This window comes from Aplidium turbinatum, chromosome 18 (genome assembly GCF_918807975.1).
Source record: "Aplidium turbinatum chromosome 18, kaAplTurb1.1, whole genome shotgun sequence".
In the NCBI taxonomy this organism is placed as follows: domain Eukaryota; kingdom Metazoa; phylum Chordata; class Ascidiacea; order Aplousobranchia; family Polyclinidae; genus Aplidium; species Aplidium turbinatum.
In genome coordinates, this window is record NC_137489.1 from 5,859,456 (window position 1) to 5,876,079 (window position 16,624).

The 16,624-nt window shown below is 38.2% G+C and overlaps 1 protein-coding gene across 1 annotated transcript; it reads left to right on the forward strand.

Annotated features, from left to right (window-relative positions):
• Nucleotides 1-1,667: 1,667 nt before the first annotated feature.
• Nucleotides 1,668-15,188, forward strand: LOC145787149 (uncharacterized). Its single transcript, XM_082598879.1, has 15 exons — nt 1,668-2,245; nt 3,773-3,854; nt 4,193-4,267; nt 4,615-4,729; nt 5,207-5,269; nt 5,858-5,903; nt 6,513-6,603; nt 6,947-7,090; nt 10,797-10,878; nt 11,017-11,065; nt 11,518-11,636; nt 11,795-12,785; nt 13,088-13,159; nt 13,379-13,448; nt 13,638-15,188. The coding sequence occupies exons 1-15, from the start codon at nt 2,094-2,096 to the stop codon at nt 14,061-14,063; spliced, it is 2,577 nt and encodes an 858-aa protein (XP_082455005.1). The 5' UTR covers nt 1,668-2,093; the 3' UTR covers nt 14,064-15,188.
• The last annotated feature ends 1,436 nt before the right edge of the window (nt 15,189-16,624 follow it).

Sequence of the window (16,624 nt, forward strand, 5' to 3'; positions counted from 1 at the left end):
CGGATTAGTTTCGTACTAGATTGGTCTGTGAACAAGTTGATGATACAACAGCATATTTCACTGATTGCTGAACACTCCTCATTTACTTCTGATCCGATTTGCAGCACGCAAAATGCTAAAGAACAACAGTAGGCGGTTTTTGGACTCGTTGCATTCATTCATTTTTTGGATTCATCGTTTTTTTTTCTAGCAGCGTAAATGTACTTTTATAATCAATTAAGTTTTAATGTAAGTGTACATTTTGTATTATTATTGTAAAATCAAATTTTGTGTATCTTTTAGTCGGTATTTTGTTTTGTTAATCTCTCTGCAATCGTAGTAATGTGATGACCCTACTGATGTATAGCACTGGATAGAGTTTCCAATCCCGTAGTTATAGATATCCCTGATATTTTGTTAGCTTTTGGGAGGCACGTAAGAATTTCCACTGGTGAAAATTTGCGTGCCTATACGTGTCCTACTGGCCAATGCAGCCGATTAGCAAAATGGGCTTAAACGAGCAAAGCAAGCGAAAAAGTTTGCATAAAGGAACAAAAATCACATGTTATTTGATACTTCTCGATTTGAGGGGCAAGTGCATGCCACCCTGGATTCGTTACTGATGATAGAGTACCGGTAACACTAAAGTTTTGAATCTAAGTTGAGATTTACATTTTCTTTTCAAACAAGGTATAGCCACAGTCGCATTCCTTTAACCACATTTAGGCCTAACCGTTCCTTTAGGAAAAATAATAACTAGCTGACAGAAGTTACATTTTTCAACATATAACTTTTACTTCAATAGGCTATATAATTCCGTTTGTTTTTATTTCTGATTACCACAAAGAAAAACAATATATAATGCTAAACATAGCAAAGGTCTAGAAAAAAGGAGACGAGATAAAACGTGAACATTATAACGTGTTTGATACCGAAACAGAACAGTCAGCTTAAAATTAAGCATGGTCCCACGGTCACAACACCTTTGCTCGCCGTTACCCTCACGTTTTAGTTGAAATCACTTATTTTTTTTTCTTTTCTCTGGATTTGTTTCCGCCTTGTTGTTATTCATCATTTTACGAATTTTTAACAACAAAAGTTGCTTGAATCCAATGAAGACCATAGCTTTTTATAAAATCTGCTGAGGATCGTCTTTTGTCACGTGACATGTCAAAGCTGAAAAAAGAAAAAAAGCAAAAGAGAGACGCCAACTCGCAAAATCGTAACTCTCAGTAGAGTTGAAAACTGCAACTCACAAAAGTCGCTGGCCAAGCAGCCAGCTTGCGGTGGTTTGATGCTGGCAAGCAAATGTTGTGTGGTGGGTGGGGGTGACGTCCTAATCGGAGTTAAAGTGATATTAAAGTTTGATTATGGAAGCATGGAGATGAAATTTAACGTTGTTTTTACAATTTTTTTCAGCTATTGGTAAGTTAAACTAGATCAACTGACAAAAAATGTGTGCTTTGTAATATAGTTAAATATAATTTTGTATCATGTCAATGTTTACATTTGTTTTTTTTATGGGAGGACAACTTTTGTCGAAAAAAGTAACGAAGCATGCACTACTTCAGTTGCGGTTTATGGAATGTGTTTTCAATCCATTACATCGTTCTATTTGCGTCAACGTAATACGTTTGTTCTCTGGGTGGCGTGGAACTTTTAGGTTAAAATTTAAGGGACTGAAACATAAAACAGGTAAAATTGTTGTCAGTGGTTGACGTCAAATTCACAAGCTTTATTTTCTTTTTTTTTGCCGAACAATTTAAGCATGGTAGCCTTTTTCTTGTAAAAATGATGATAAAATTTAGACAAAACATTAACCCATCACACTCAAAACTTCAATTCTCTCACAAAGCATGTTTTGCTGTAAAAGTAAGTGAGTAAAATTATACAAATGTAATACACCTGATTCTTTCCAGGCAGCGGTGAAATTGAATCGATAAAAAATGTTTAATTCTCCGCAGTGATGCGGAACATTTCTTTGTGCGAAAATAACGTGCTTGAAATTCAATGACGTCATTGTCCCGTGCTTTCGTTTGATCTGCGCATGCGCGATGTGAGTCTTTCTTGTTTGTACCGTAAGCGGCATTCCGGTGTTTAACTGCGATTGAGTAATGGCGTTAAACAAAGAGACACGATGGATATATTCCAAAGAAGATTTAGAAGCTACTCCAAGTCGAAAAGACAAAATTGATGCTGATAAAGAATTAAGCTATCGCCAACAAGCTGCAAATCTTATTCAAGATATGGGCCAGCGTCTGTCTGTGTAAGTTCTGACTTATTTTATTCTATGTTTAGCCTATTGGTAAAAATGCTCTGACTTTGTACATATTTTGTGATGTGTTTTTATCGTTTCAATAAGTAGTCATGCATGTTTTCCAAATCTTTTATCATCTTTCCACTTGTGTAGGCCTATAACATGCCTATAACATGGTCTATAACATAACATGCATATAACAGGCCTATAACATGGTGGTATTTCATACTTTTAATGATCAAAAAATAACTTAGGTACCGGTATATCTGTAAAACTTGTTCGGTAACCAGCAGACATATGCCTGCTTGCTGTGAGTAATTGCGCAGTTTAGCCTAGTTGTTGACAATTGTTGTTTTTGTAATTTTTGTTTGTCTACACTTGGCGTTTACACCCTGTAGAAGGGTGGGCTATCGGTAAAAATCACCGAAATTGAACGCATTAGTGTGGTCATCTGCCAATTCCGAGACGCGCGATTACCACATTAGCGACCCAGTGATAGAGTTCTTTTGAAATGCATGTAAAATAAACGGAATGGCCCGTTTCGGTGAGTCCGATTCGGTGAGTCTGATCCCTTAACGGGGGATTTTTTTTTTAATTATCATGTACTGTAGCCTAATTATCATTGCCGTTTTAGGGTTAGAGGTTAGGAACTCACCGAATCAGACTCACCGAATCGGACTCACCGAATAGTAGCAGACCCTAAAATGAATGCATAGACTCTGCGTCTAATGCAAGAACACACTGGCAAAAGTTACATCTTCAGACATGCGTGTCGGAATAATCTGTAGTCACTCAAAACTTTTAAAAACAGTTACCGAAGACGAGTTTCTTTTGAAAAGTTACAAAAAATCACGGCCAAACAAAGTCTTCGATTGGAAAAATGTCACTGACATTACGACCGAAAATTCCACCGACATCTTTTCAAGTTACAGTACGAGTTTGGGCATTTGCGCACGAATTTGCGTTAGGAGGGAATTCTGTTCATGAACGGAAGAAAACCGTAATTTTTGCCAGGGTCCTGTCCTGACGACTACGCTTTTTCGGCTTAGAAAGTGTCTAACAGCTGTTATGAATGACTGCAATGTACTGTAGATTGCAGCATTCAAGACGAATGTGCGGCTGTGAAGTAACAATCGAAATTAAGAATTTATTACGTCACATTAACGGAACAATAGATAAGAAATTTCTCGCAAAAAGCCGCGTTACGTTTTAGCATAAAATGGCAAAACTGTCGGGCAAATCCGGATAAAGTGATAGAGAAAGCGCAACTTTTGTCCGGAATAGGCGAAGATCCGGATTAAATAATCCGGATAATCCAAAGCTGTTTCTCAAGAAAAAGATTACAAATCATTGTACTTCCATTTTTATCCGAAGATCCGGATTAACCGAGTTCTACTGTATTATATTTATTATTTTGATGCAAGCACACTCTGTGAAGAGTGATGTGCAACCTGTCATCAACTATTGATTTATGGTTTTGTTATAAATATTATATCATGGATTTCAGTTGTTTGACATAATCACATTTTCTTTCAGGAATCAGCTGACCATCAACACAGCAATTGTGTATATGCATCGCTTTTATGTTTTTCATTCTTTCACTGTGTTTTCTCGTTATGTAAGTATAATTATCTAATTTTGAAAAACATGTTTTCATGTGTTTTAACTTGCAATGTAACAACTAGTAAGCATCAAACACAATACGAAATTGACTGTTAATGAATTTATTTAGCAAGAAAATTTCATCTTAAGAAACACGTTTCTTGTGAAAAGTTATGAAAACATCTGCAAACAATATTTATAGATCTTAAATCCTGCTTTGAGGTTTTTGCGATAGGCTACCAAACATGGTAGTATTTGAAAACAGTGTTGCTGTTTTGTAAAATATGTGTGTTGTATGGTTTATTTAATTTAATGATTAAATTTAGTTTTTATCACTGATGTCTTTGTATTCAGGCCATTGCCCCTACAGCGCTATTTGTTGCAGCTAAAGTTGAAGAACAACCTAAAAAGTTGGAGCATGTTTTAAAGGTATCTACGCTGTATTCCACTAAAACTTAATAATGTATGTTGATTTTTGCTGATTTCAAAAGCAAAAGTTGTTATTTTTTACATTGACGCTTTACTGGCATGCCTCAAGGGAAACGTGAAGATAGGGTTTTTCATTTATTTATATATATTTAAATGTTCAACCACTGGGTGTAAACTTGAATACAGCGCATGTATTCACAATCTGCAGTTCAATGTAGAAAAGGCTATTTGCTGGCAATGTTAACAAACTCAAGGATTTTTGTGAGTGTATCACTCCAAGTGAAAGCATTTCTTGAAACTCATTTACCATTATTCTTTCTAGCCTAGCCTGTTTCCTTGTTGTTCAGATTTGCCATCTCTGTCTGCACCCTGACAAACCTCATATGGATACCCATGGTGATGCTTATTTGAAACAAGCCCAAGAATTGGTTCAAAATGAACTCATCTTATTGCAAACATTAGGTATGTTCGATTGCTCGTTGTTGTATGTTTTTGTTATTGCTCTGAGTTTATAATTTTAACAGAATATACAAGTTTACATAACCTTCAATCTTTTCGGTTGATGTTTAATAATTAAACTCAAAAAGGCCAAGGTAGATGTGGAGTGTGGACCACTGCAGTAGTTCTACTGTGCAAAATTTGTTTTTGTGATCAGCTTTGCTGAAAGTGAAAATGATAAGTTTTTCTGGTTCATGAAAATACATGGTAATTTTCGACTCCAAGTCAGTTCAAAAACTTAACCATAGTCAGTTCAAAAACTTAACCATATTTAATTTTTTTTGTGACTTGCAAGTCGTAACAGAAGTAACTGCATTTTTTAAAGATTAGCCAGTATAGCTGTGAGTGACAACTCCCCAATGAACTGGTTGAAAAACCACTGCTAAGAAAATATGTCAAATGTATTTTCCGATTTCAGTAAGAACTTTTTTTGTTATGCAGGTTTTGACATATCTGTGGATCATCCCCATACGCATGTTGTGAAATGCACTCAACTTGTCAAGGGTAAGCTGCTTTTACTTTGGAAATAAAATGACATTGATACGGAATTGAAAGAAATTTTACTAGCTGAATATTTTTTAAACAATACAAAACAGAAAATAACTACTACGTTAAATTTTGATATTAAAATATTTGTGGTTCTTTTAGGGAACGTTCAAATATTACGTAACGCTTTTTTTCCGAATTTTTGACCCCCCCTCCCCCATGTAGCGCCAACGTAACGCTTTTTTCAATCCCTCTCCCCCATGTAACGCTTTTTCAATACGAATTCAGCACAAAAACTACCATTCCGTACTCGAAAGCGTTACGTAACGTTTTGCTTGAACCCCCTCCCCCCCCGATGTGACGCTAACGTAACGCTTTGCATAAACCCCCCCCTCCCCCTCGAAGGCGTTACGTAATATTTGAACGTTCCCTTATCTGTATGTATAATAGACTACGACACAGGTTGAAACATAAGTTGTAGAAAAAAATTTTGGTTTACAATTTTTTTGTTTTTTTCTTGGCTTTAATTTATTATCAAAGTTGTTGAATCTAAATTACCTATTATAAGTGTTTTTGAGTTCTGACACCTTTGTTGTTGGTTTACAGCAAGTCGAGATTTGTCACAGATGGCTTACTTCATGGCAACAAACAGGTAATACAAACTTATTTAGTGTCATAATAAGTATGATGTAATGTATTTGGTGCTCTTTTACATGTGCAGATTGCTTGCAGTAATCATGATTCTAAAGAAAAGGTGGCGAATTATTGCAATTATGTGACTTATTGCGTTTTACCCAGTCGGTGAAATCGGTGATGGTATATATCTATTGCAGTTTGCAGATATGAGTTGCTTTCAACGTTTTGCAAAGCTGATTAACAGTGCCAGCACAGTCCTATGCACGTTAAGAATATCATGATTAGATTATTTTGCATTAGAATACATATATTATGCACACGAACAGAAGTATGGTACTCTATCATAGCATATTATTATTAATGCTCCTTGCTGACCAATGGTAAGAGAAAGGCTATTAACCTTAATATTTTTCTGCTTGCTATAAAACGCTCAAAGCAGTACCTGTATTTAATTTGTTGCACTGCAATGACTGAATCGTCATCCCAGCTAGCGAAAAGTTGCTGTTACATTTCTTCAACATGTCTGGAGTAGACGTTAAAACGATGTAAATATAGTAACTTTTGCTAGCTGGTTTAGGCCTACCTATTTGTATAAATAATTGATGAAGGTGTTTCTTTGTTGCAGCTTGCATTTGACAACGTTTTGCCTTCTTTACAAGCCTACTGTTGTGGCCGCAATGTGCATTCATCTGTCATGCAAATGGTCAAACTATGAGGTGAGTTGTAGTGTGTGTAACTATTATATCATTGATGGCAACACAATTCGATTATTTCCTACTTTTTCTTGTTCAGTGGAAGAGTAGCTGGTGTTGCCTACATTAGCTTGTGGGATTCCAAGGCTAAAGGCAAGTGCCTTGTGGCCATTTCACCCCCACTACATTAATATTTTAACTTAATTTTAGGTGTTCTGGTTTGGCTGTGATCCAATCTCATGCATAGTTTTGTTACGAGGCAATTTGTGTATTAATTTTGTTTTGCTGCACTTTGAAATGACTGTCCTTGAGACTCAAAACTTTCATGAGGATGTTTTGTTTTTTAGATACCTCTTTTGTTTTTTAGATACCTCTTTCCTCTGATGGCAAACCGTATTGGGCATACATGGACAGTTGTATCACAGAGTCACTGCTTGATAATATCATCAATGAGTTTTTGAAAATATTAAACCGCTGCCCAACACGACTTCGAAAGCTTAAAAACTACCGGGTATGTCCATTGTCCATCTAAGTAAAGTTTTATATCTGCCTTTTTATTGAACACCAGAATGGTTTATGTAAACAGGCAACAACTACACATTGCTCATTTTTGGCATTTAGTTGCATTTGAGTTTTAAGTTTTGCAGACTTTATCTTAAAACTTAATGACTGAGATGTAGTATTGCACACAATCAAATTTAGGTCATGAATTCACACTGCTACTAGGTTAAGGGCCAGTTTTAGCTAGAGTTAAAAACATATTTTGCAATGATAATAGAATTTTATTAAGATTTGAGGGACTAAGAGAGAAGAAAATATCTTTTACAGTTTAATATAGACACCGTTCTGAAGCAAAAGTGACAGTAATAACTTTGCAATGGCCATCACATTGGAATTTTAGTCTTCGGTCAAGCATGAGAGTGCAGCAGGTTACGTAATTATTGTTTAGCGTTAGTAATGGAACTTGGGACTTTCTCTAAAATTCTTTTCGGAAGATGATACAAAGATGGATCGTGGTTTGGATATGGTTCTTAGCATTGCACAATCAACCAAATAATATAAGAAAAACAAGTAGAATCACCTTAGAAATACTAACCATTCAATGGGGCTGTCAAAGCAGACTTGATTAGGAAACATGTGTGGAGTTCCATCAAAGTATAATTCTGTCTCAGTCAACTTGTTCAAGTTAATGTTATAGTTTAGTTTCGGGAGAGAGTTTGCTTTCTTGTACTAAAGACAGGCAAGACACAACAATACAACAGGGTTGAGCATTTTGACATTATATTTTTACATATTTACAAATAGTTTCAACGGTCGAACGTTTTCGACTTAACTTTAGCCCTCGTCAGGATTTTTTAAATATTTTTAAAAATGCAATAAATTTCAACTTTTTGAAGGTAACTAGCTAACTGACTTAAACATCAAGAAATGCGTAGCAATTAAAGAAATAATGTGGAAGACAGACAGACGGAAAACAAATTGCATAGGAAAAGGCAACTAGGTATTAGGTAACTACAAAAGATTTTGCACCACAAGTTACCTCATACTGTACATCTAGTAAATGTTAAGGAGAATAGACGCCCTTCCCGCAAACAATTGTTTGTTTAAATTTGGGTTGTAGCGTTTGATTAACTGAATATCTTCCTGAATATTTGTGTCAAGTTGATACTTGGCTTTGCGTAAAATTTTAATTGAGTCAGTAGAGAATTATCGATCTGCAGAAAGAACCATTCATGTTATGGTCTTTGATGGCACTTTTCTTTAAGTCCCTATAGTTCAGATGCTCCCGTACTCTCGTGGTCAAATGTCTGGTGGACATACCGATGTACGTCAGTGCCGAATCACACGGACAATGCCTAATCACACGGACACGGAAAAGACTTCAAGAATTTGACAATATATATATGATGTAACTTAAGACTACAAAACATGATCCAACAAAAATCAATCGCCCATCCACTAAAATCACATCAGCGTCTTTACACTACTAGAAACTATGATCTACACCTTGAATGGAAAAAAATTACTGGTTGAATATAATCAACCATAATAGCAGACATTATCAACAATCCAACGCTACCTCACCCTGGTTTTTCGACATGCAACAGAAGGAAAGGAATGGATCAGCTACAATAGAATTTTTCATCCGGTCGTGCTCGAACTGCTACCACTCGTCATGCCACACTCTTCATCGATGGAGTTAGAATATCGTGTATCTACGGATTTTTCACAGTGAAACCCATTGTATCCATTTTAGTCTGTTTATTGCGTTCTCATCAACTTCTTGCACATGTGCACCGGCTTGAAAACAATCTTAAGTATAGTATCAGTGTTGCCAGGTGTTTTTTTTTAATTTCCAGCACAAATGCAAATAAAAAAAATTCGAAAATTGCCTTTATACTTGTTTTTTAATATAGATTAATATTTTCAAAACCACATTAAGTATGTCCGAAAATAACCAGAAAGTGATATAAGGGTATTGGAAAATTGAACAAATTGATAAGTTAAGTATATAGATGTAGCCTTGAAATAAAAAGGTTATAATGAATTGCTACGGAACCGACATTTCAGGACACAGACACTGTTTCTTTTCTATATTAATTTGTTATAAGCTGCTTCATTGCAAGTTATTTAGTCACTTTGCTAAATTACTTCTCTGGTCTGGTGTTTAGAATTAAATGCCTTGTTTGAAGGATTATACGATTTTTTTAAGGTTTATATATAAACTAACGTGGACCTACAAACACTTTTACTGTATTTCAACTAAGGAATTAGTGACCGTTTCAATTAAGTTTGTACACACTACACAGTTTTAGCAATGTTTGGTTCTGTAGGTATTGAGTTGCTTTTTGGTTAGTTTTTAATGGTAATGAGCTGGAATTAAAAAAAACATCTGACTGCATGGATAACATACTTATACAGTGTTCAGTTAAAAGCAGTTTTAACATAATTTTCGTAGTACTGGTATTTCAATTGCAATCAATATACAAGTTTATTTAAATAATGAAGTACTGTAATATTGTTTCATAAGTTTTATGTATTATACTGTACTGACCAAAATCCCGTCTTATGATATATTTGTTGAACTGATAAAGCTTTGATGAAGCAGCCTTACATACATTGAAGTGTTGCATTGTACCACAAATATACAAAATCAAATGATTCCATAGGATTTTTATTAAGTGGGAGTTAAATGTCAATAAATCTAACGCTGTATTAGTTTAAATTCTATTTGTTTTGTGTGGTTGTGGTACAAAAGAAAACTATTTTGCACTGTTTGTTGTTGTGTTTTTGATTGTGAAACAACATAATTGCAGGTTGCTGAATGCTGTGTTAGTCCAGCATAGTTGCTATGCCGGTCCATGTTTATTGAAATAATGCGTTTACCATCTTACTTGTGCAGGGATGGCTCGTCCGATGTGTTTGATTTTGTTTGTATTGATGCATCGTAGCCACTAATACCAACATAAAGCACCGGTATAGTTACAAGTCCTCACCAAAGTAACTCTCATTGCCATTTATCGGCCTGTAACTTCAAGGACTTGGTATGGTTTTAATGTATATGGTACTCACACTTTGTGAGCTGCCTGTACCTTAGTGCCAGTCCGTACAAATAAGTGAACGGCGCCGCGGGTTTTGAGGGTAATTTTGTTGGATTGGGACAGCAATTGGGTCTTCAATACGATAATAGCAAGTTGAATGAATGTGTAAGCTACTTGTTAAATGAAGGTAAGATGTAGTCCATTGTAAAAACCACTGTCACAAGATTGTGTAAACTTTAGCATGATAATTGGTTGAATTACGTTTAATTTAATGTCATACAGCTTGATTTTTGGTGTACAGCTTATGGGGTTTCTTGCTTTAGTCAAAGCCGAAACGGACTAGGCAGTCTGTGTGTCTTAGAGCACCTGGTGTAGCTGCAGATCTCTTTGAGGTCTTGCAAGCAAAAGTGCTTTACGGAGTCTAGACATGTTTAGCCCGATGCAACACAAAGCCTGTCCAAGGTAGCGACTAAACAGCACAGAATACTTGCAGTTAAAGCTTCATTTGTAAACAAAGCAGTGTTGTGTCCATTACAGTGTTGCCAATGTGAAACAAACGTTTGTTAAAACATCATCTTCAAATGTAATTTGAGTCAATATTGTCTGAAAAGCTGACATTTCGAAAAGCAGTTGCTTGAATTACGTCCTTAAAATGGTAAATATTTTTGTTTGTAGCCTTCGTCCAAGGACGGCAGCGACAAGGATGAAACCATCCAGAACGCTCCACAGATCCAACCTCACAAGCCAACAGTTCAAGGTGAGGGTTGAGTTGCGTTATTTATTACTTAGGTTACCCAGTCGATTGTCTTCAAGCGAAATTGCATTTCTTTTGTTTTTGTTAAAAGATGTTGCAGCTTAGTGTGTGTCAACAACACTAACTTACTTTCACGTGCAGATCAACCGCAACCAGACAAGCAGCTGACGCAACCGCCTCCGCCAGTCAAGTGAGTTTTATTCTAGTTTAACATGAGTGATGAAACAAATTTGATGTCGTACGTTCTTGCTTCATGCACATTTTGTGTGGATAGATAGCAATGTTTTTGAACCATGTGTGTTATTAACTTCACTGCTGATAAGAAACCATACTGTTTTAGTGTGGCAACACATTCTAGTTATTTCCTACTTTTTCTTGTTCAGTGGAAGAGTAGGTTGTGTTGCCTACATTAGCTTGTGGGATTCCAAGGCTAAAGGCAAGTGCCTTGTGGCCATTTCACCCCCACTACATAACAAGTTTAGCCTGATCGCTTTTGCATTTCACATCTGTAACTGGCGTTTTGACAGATTTCCGTTACACAACGAAATCATTTAAATTCTGTGCATCAAAAAGTAACGTTGGTATGATGTTGAAATGAGCGTTAACGTTACAAACTGCTTTCAAGTTCATATCTTTTGCTAGAGAAAAGAAGCCTTCGATGTCGTATGAAGAGTACATGAACAAACGGACTAATGCCACCAAACCTCCACCACAGCATTCCTCTAACCACCACTCAACCCAGCACCATCCTTCAGCACATGGTAAGTTGCTTGTGTCGTTTGTGCGATGAACTTTCATTAAATAAACAATTACAAGGTTAGGATAGCAGCGTAGCTAAGAAATCTTATTAAAAACTGTATAGTTTCTAACTTCGTAAGCATTGTTTGGTGATCGCAACTCAACAACCAAACTATTTCAGGACAAGTTAAGAAAGTGGAAAATCACGCACCAACCTCTCAACCATCACATCCCTCTTCCCGGTCTTCTCATTCTTTACCTCACCACAACACAGTAAGACACCAAGTCAAGGACCATCCTGACACATTTTCAAAATCCTCTCATCCGCAACGTAAGCCTCCGACTGATCCTCATCAAAACAGGCGTCCTCCTCCTCATCATCATGAACACCCACAGAAGAACATGATGAAACCTTCCGACCAGCATCACGCGCGAGATAAGAAAATCATTAAGCAAGAAAGATCAAGGCCCGTCGACCACCATGCCAAACCCCACCAACAACCATCTGCCAGTAGCCAAATGGTCTCGAAACGTAACAACACTGCTGAGTCCGCTGAAGAGCTTGCTCTCAGCAAGACCCTGGAAGGGAGGATTCACTCTGAGAAATTGCTTCAGCAGCGTGGTCCGGCTTCCACACACACAAAACCAGTATCTCATCAACCAGTATCGGCTGGTGCTTCGCAAACTGGAAACAACGATCCTGCTCGCAGACACCACCGCGGTGATGGACAAACACATGGAAAAGAAAAGAGACTAGACAGCAGGCAAATTGCTGAGATGTACAAGAAGGACCCAGACAAGCTGCGGCATTACCTCAAGCGCAATGCCCAAACCCAGGAAGAAAAGCATGTCTTGATGAAGTTACAGGCAAAGGAGGAAGAAAAGAGAAGGCGAAAAGCTGCTGAGAACCAGTCGATGAAGAACAGCAGCAAACCACCGGCGCATCACTCTATTGAAAAGTCTTCAACCGCGCGCGTCGAATCACCAGGTGGTGGTCTGATGCTGAGAATTAAGCTTCCCAAGCCGGCTTCCGGAGAGAATGGGTCGAGTGCCTCTGTTGCCAAAATCGTCGCATCCAGTTCTGGATCCGACTCCCAACATTCCCCTGTGCGGTCAAGGAAACGAGGACACGGAGACATATTAGGACACTCAGCAGCCAAGCATTCCCGAAGGTTAGCTTATCACTTATTGTTATTGTTTTGCTCCAGACTTTATCAATTTCTTTTGGTGCCTTCTTCAAGGTGGCGGCTGACTTTGTGAATTTTTGTTGTCTTTTCGCTCAGTTGAAATTGTTGCTTATTGATTTCTTGATTCAAAATAGTAGAACTCTGGCAGTCAGCACAAGGCTGAGCACTCAATGCTATTGTTAATCAATGTTGGCAACCAGGTAGACTTTCACCTCCTATTTACGGAAGGTTGTTGCCATATAGTGCCCTGACTGTATTGGGTCGCTTATGCCAGACCTTTTCTTCAGGTCAGAGGATCATCGCAAGCACGGCCATCCAAGCGAGAGCAAGCACCGGCAACATAGTAAGCCACACACTCGGTGAGTTTGCGGTGGTCAACGGCGCACTGGTATTTGGCATGTTCCACCAGCCACGTTTTAACTTGACATAATTAATTATGGTTTGCATGGGTTGGTGAAGGAAATGGAGGCTTTGACTAACTTCTTCAATGTGACATTTTGCGGTGTTGTTTTGTGCACTTTGCTTTAAACAGATAACGTCCACTTACGTTATATTTACTATCATATACTTGTTTCTAGACCTGGCAAGCCGTCTGAGCCTATAGATGAAGCCGTGTTCCAAAAGTCTTTATCCGACGCTTTGTCGCAGGTGAGGGTGCAGCTGTTGTGTTAAAAATTAATTAGCATGTTAACACATTTTTGTTGTTAGGACGCCCTCGATAGTTTTTATTTGTAATGCCTTTTTAAAAGGTTTTAACTGTCGGACTCCCTTCATAGAGCTTTATGTGATTGTATTTAGAAATCGCCGCCCTCTCATCGAGCTTTCTTGTGTTTGCAGGTTCAGCAAGCTAGCAGCAACGTTTCTGCTACTGTAAAGCGACCATCGAATGGAACAGAAGCGCTTCCATTCAAATCGTCGTCGTCTCGTAACCATGGCTTCGATCCGGCGATCGCTGTATCGGCGCAATTACCTGACGACATTTTCGAGGACGACGCCGATCAGGACGGTACCGATAAAAACGCCAACTCGACGTCGCTTTGCAACCCTTCCCAGTTGTCGACGCCGGAGTCTGGTGAAATTAAAGACGAGAGTCCGCCCTACGCCAAGTCTTCCAAGTTCGTGTCGACTGCACAAAAAGCACCAAGTTTATTCTCTCCACCGAACAGCCTTGACTCTCAACTGATACGTTCTAGCTCTGGCTACCACAGCGGACCTGACACGGACTTTTCGCCTCCTGTTTTATTGCAGAAGCCTTACGTTTAACATTAACTAGCGTATTATGTTTTTGTAAAGTTTTGTTAAAAATACCAAAAAAAATGCTCAAAATTACAATAAACCTTGAAATTATAATTAGGTTGTCGCTTGGGGTATCTCAACGATGATGTATATTTGCGTGTTTAATGATCCCATGCAGTAGATGGAAGCTACTGCTTACCGTTCAACAAATCAGTCCTTTGTACATCTGTGATGCGTCGGAAGACGAATCAATGCAAAAGGACAAGTCGTTGCCTGGCATGGGCAAAATTTTTGAAATCCGGTTTATGTAGCACTGCCCGGGAACTATATAATTTCAGTTGATGGCTGTGGAGTTGTTCTTTGACTAGTCTTTTTTTTCCTAACTGAGCTTAAGCTATTGTCGGTCGTCTCACTGTAAATACGTATTGCATTTCTGTTGGCGTCCCATTGCGTTTTTGGTTTTTTTGCAGTGATATTTGTTAAGCTGTGCAAAAACCTTTTATTTATCCAAATATTTGCCAAAGCGTACCTGGCCATCGTTGCAGGGTTTCTGTCTGGGTTTTGCTGTGCATATAAATAGCTTTGGGGCGGTTCACCTCTTGCGCATTTAGCGTTAAATACGAATTGAAACAGGTAAGTATATTTCATCGGGCAGTGTCGTTGCTTTTCACATAACTTAATGTATAATGGACCTGTTTGCTCTGGCTCGGCAGTGACCGTATTATCTGTTCTAATGTTCTTTGGGAAACTTAAAACTCATCATATAATAGCTTTCAAGGGTATATTGTATTTCCAAGTTCTGATTCTTACAAGTACAGTATGTGGGAAGCTGCATTGCACAATGCACATATTCCAGTTACTTTTTTTCGGGATTGCGTTTTTCTGACTGTTTATAGGCAATTGCAGATTCAAAATAAAACACAAAATTATAGAACTGTGTGATGCGCTGGTAAGCCAATGAAGTTGACCTGTGGCCACTGCCAGGGCGGTTTAACGTTGCTTATATCTGATTGTAAGCTCTGTTTTATCTTTGACTCAGGTTTTTGAATCAATGAAGATACGAATGTTGCTACAATACTGGTAGGTCGCGGCAGCGGATGGAGAGATAACAGCAATAGTATCAATTCATGAAAAAGTATAAACACTACGTGTAGCACATACAAAGGTTCCCAATTAGACCGACATAGTCCGTTCATGGGTAACGTCATTAAAAACATTATGGATAACTCCATCTCAAGCTATTCAGGAAACTCAACAGCCAGGGACAAATGATACATACAAAAATTACACATTTTTTCATTTGGAAACGAGAGGGTTGTATAATGTATAGGAGTCCAGTAGCCTAAAATGTTTTTGTAGTGTTGTTTTAGAAGTGTTTCGACTGGTAGACATTTTTCCCTATAAACCAGCTGGCTGCAGTCATTGTGACCCTTCTAGCACTCAGCTAGAGAATTGATTCTTGCTTGGGCGGAAACGAGCCAGAGAGTCGTTTATCACAAGGGCGGAAACGAACCCACGTCATCAAAATGACCACCTCCCTTACCCTCAAGTATGCTACTGATGGCGAAACGTTCACTTGATTTTGATTATCAAAATGTTTTAAGAATACTCCATCTGCTACAACGACCTACAGATTACACGTGCGCCAACGGGAAGGAAACCAGCAGAGATGTACGTATACGCCGCAAATTCTACGCCGTAGACTTTTTGTTTGCGCTAACGCTTGCGACCACATTTTTTTGAATAGTTGTCGCTTGAGGCTACGCCGTAAAGTTTTTGCGTTTTTTTAGCGCATAGGGTCAACGCATACTTTTCAATGTCTTAGATGTTGTTTGCATTTTTTTTATCAAACTTTTCAAATTTTGAATAAGTTGAAAGAATGTTTTCAATGGGCAAAGACATATTGAAACCAAAACGCAGCAAAATGTCAGATGCTTGTGTTTCTTCGTGGAAATTCAAAATAAAACTTGTTTGTTTCGAGTGGTTTATTGTGAATGTGAACCTTGTGAATGTTGGCACCTAGCAAACAAAATGAGTTTATGCTAGTGTATGCGCTGACAACAGCAGTGGCCGAGTGGTTAGCGCGTTGGGCTCGCAGTCGAGAGCCTGCCTGTTCGACTCCAGCCACCCGCACTTGCTGTTGCTTGTCTGGGCAAGAAACTTAACGATAATTGCCTCTACCCAGTGATCGATTTCGAGTAATGGGTAGTACCAAATTTAAGTCATAAGTAGAGTAGACAACCGGAAACAGACATTGCCGTCGGCTGCAGCGTGGGTCAGGTGTATGTCGGAAGGCGTACACCGATGCATAGCGCTCAAGTCCGCTTTCCCGCAATGCAGGATAAAGATAAACAAACAAACAAGTTACGTTGACGCACACGGCGTATGGTTTTTCGAACGTTTACGTTGACGGCGTCAATATTTTTTGTATGCGCGTACATCACTGGAAACCAGTTGTTCTTCAAGTATCTTTTGCTCGAAATAACTCTTGTGAGAAAGAGATGTTTAAACATAACAGTTGAAAGTAGAAGAAAGCGACATGATGACTTATTGTCAACACTAGCAATAAAACACGAAAGCGATGTAAA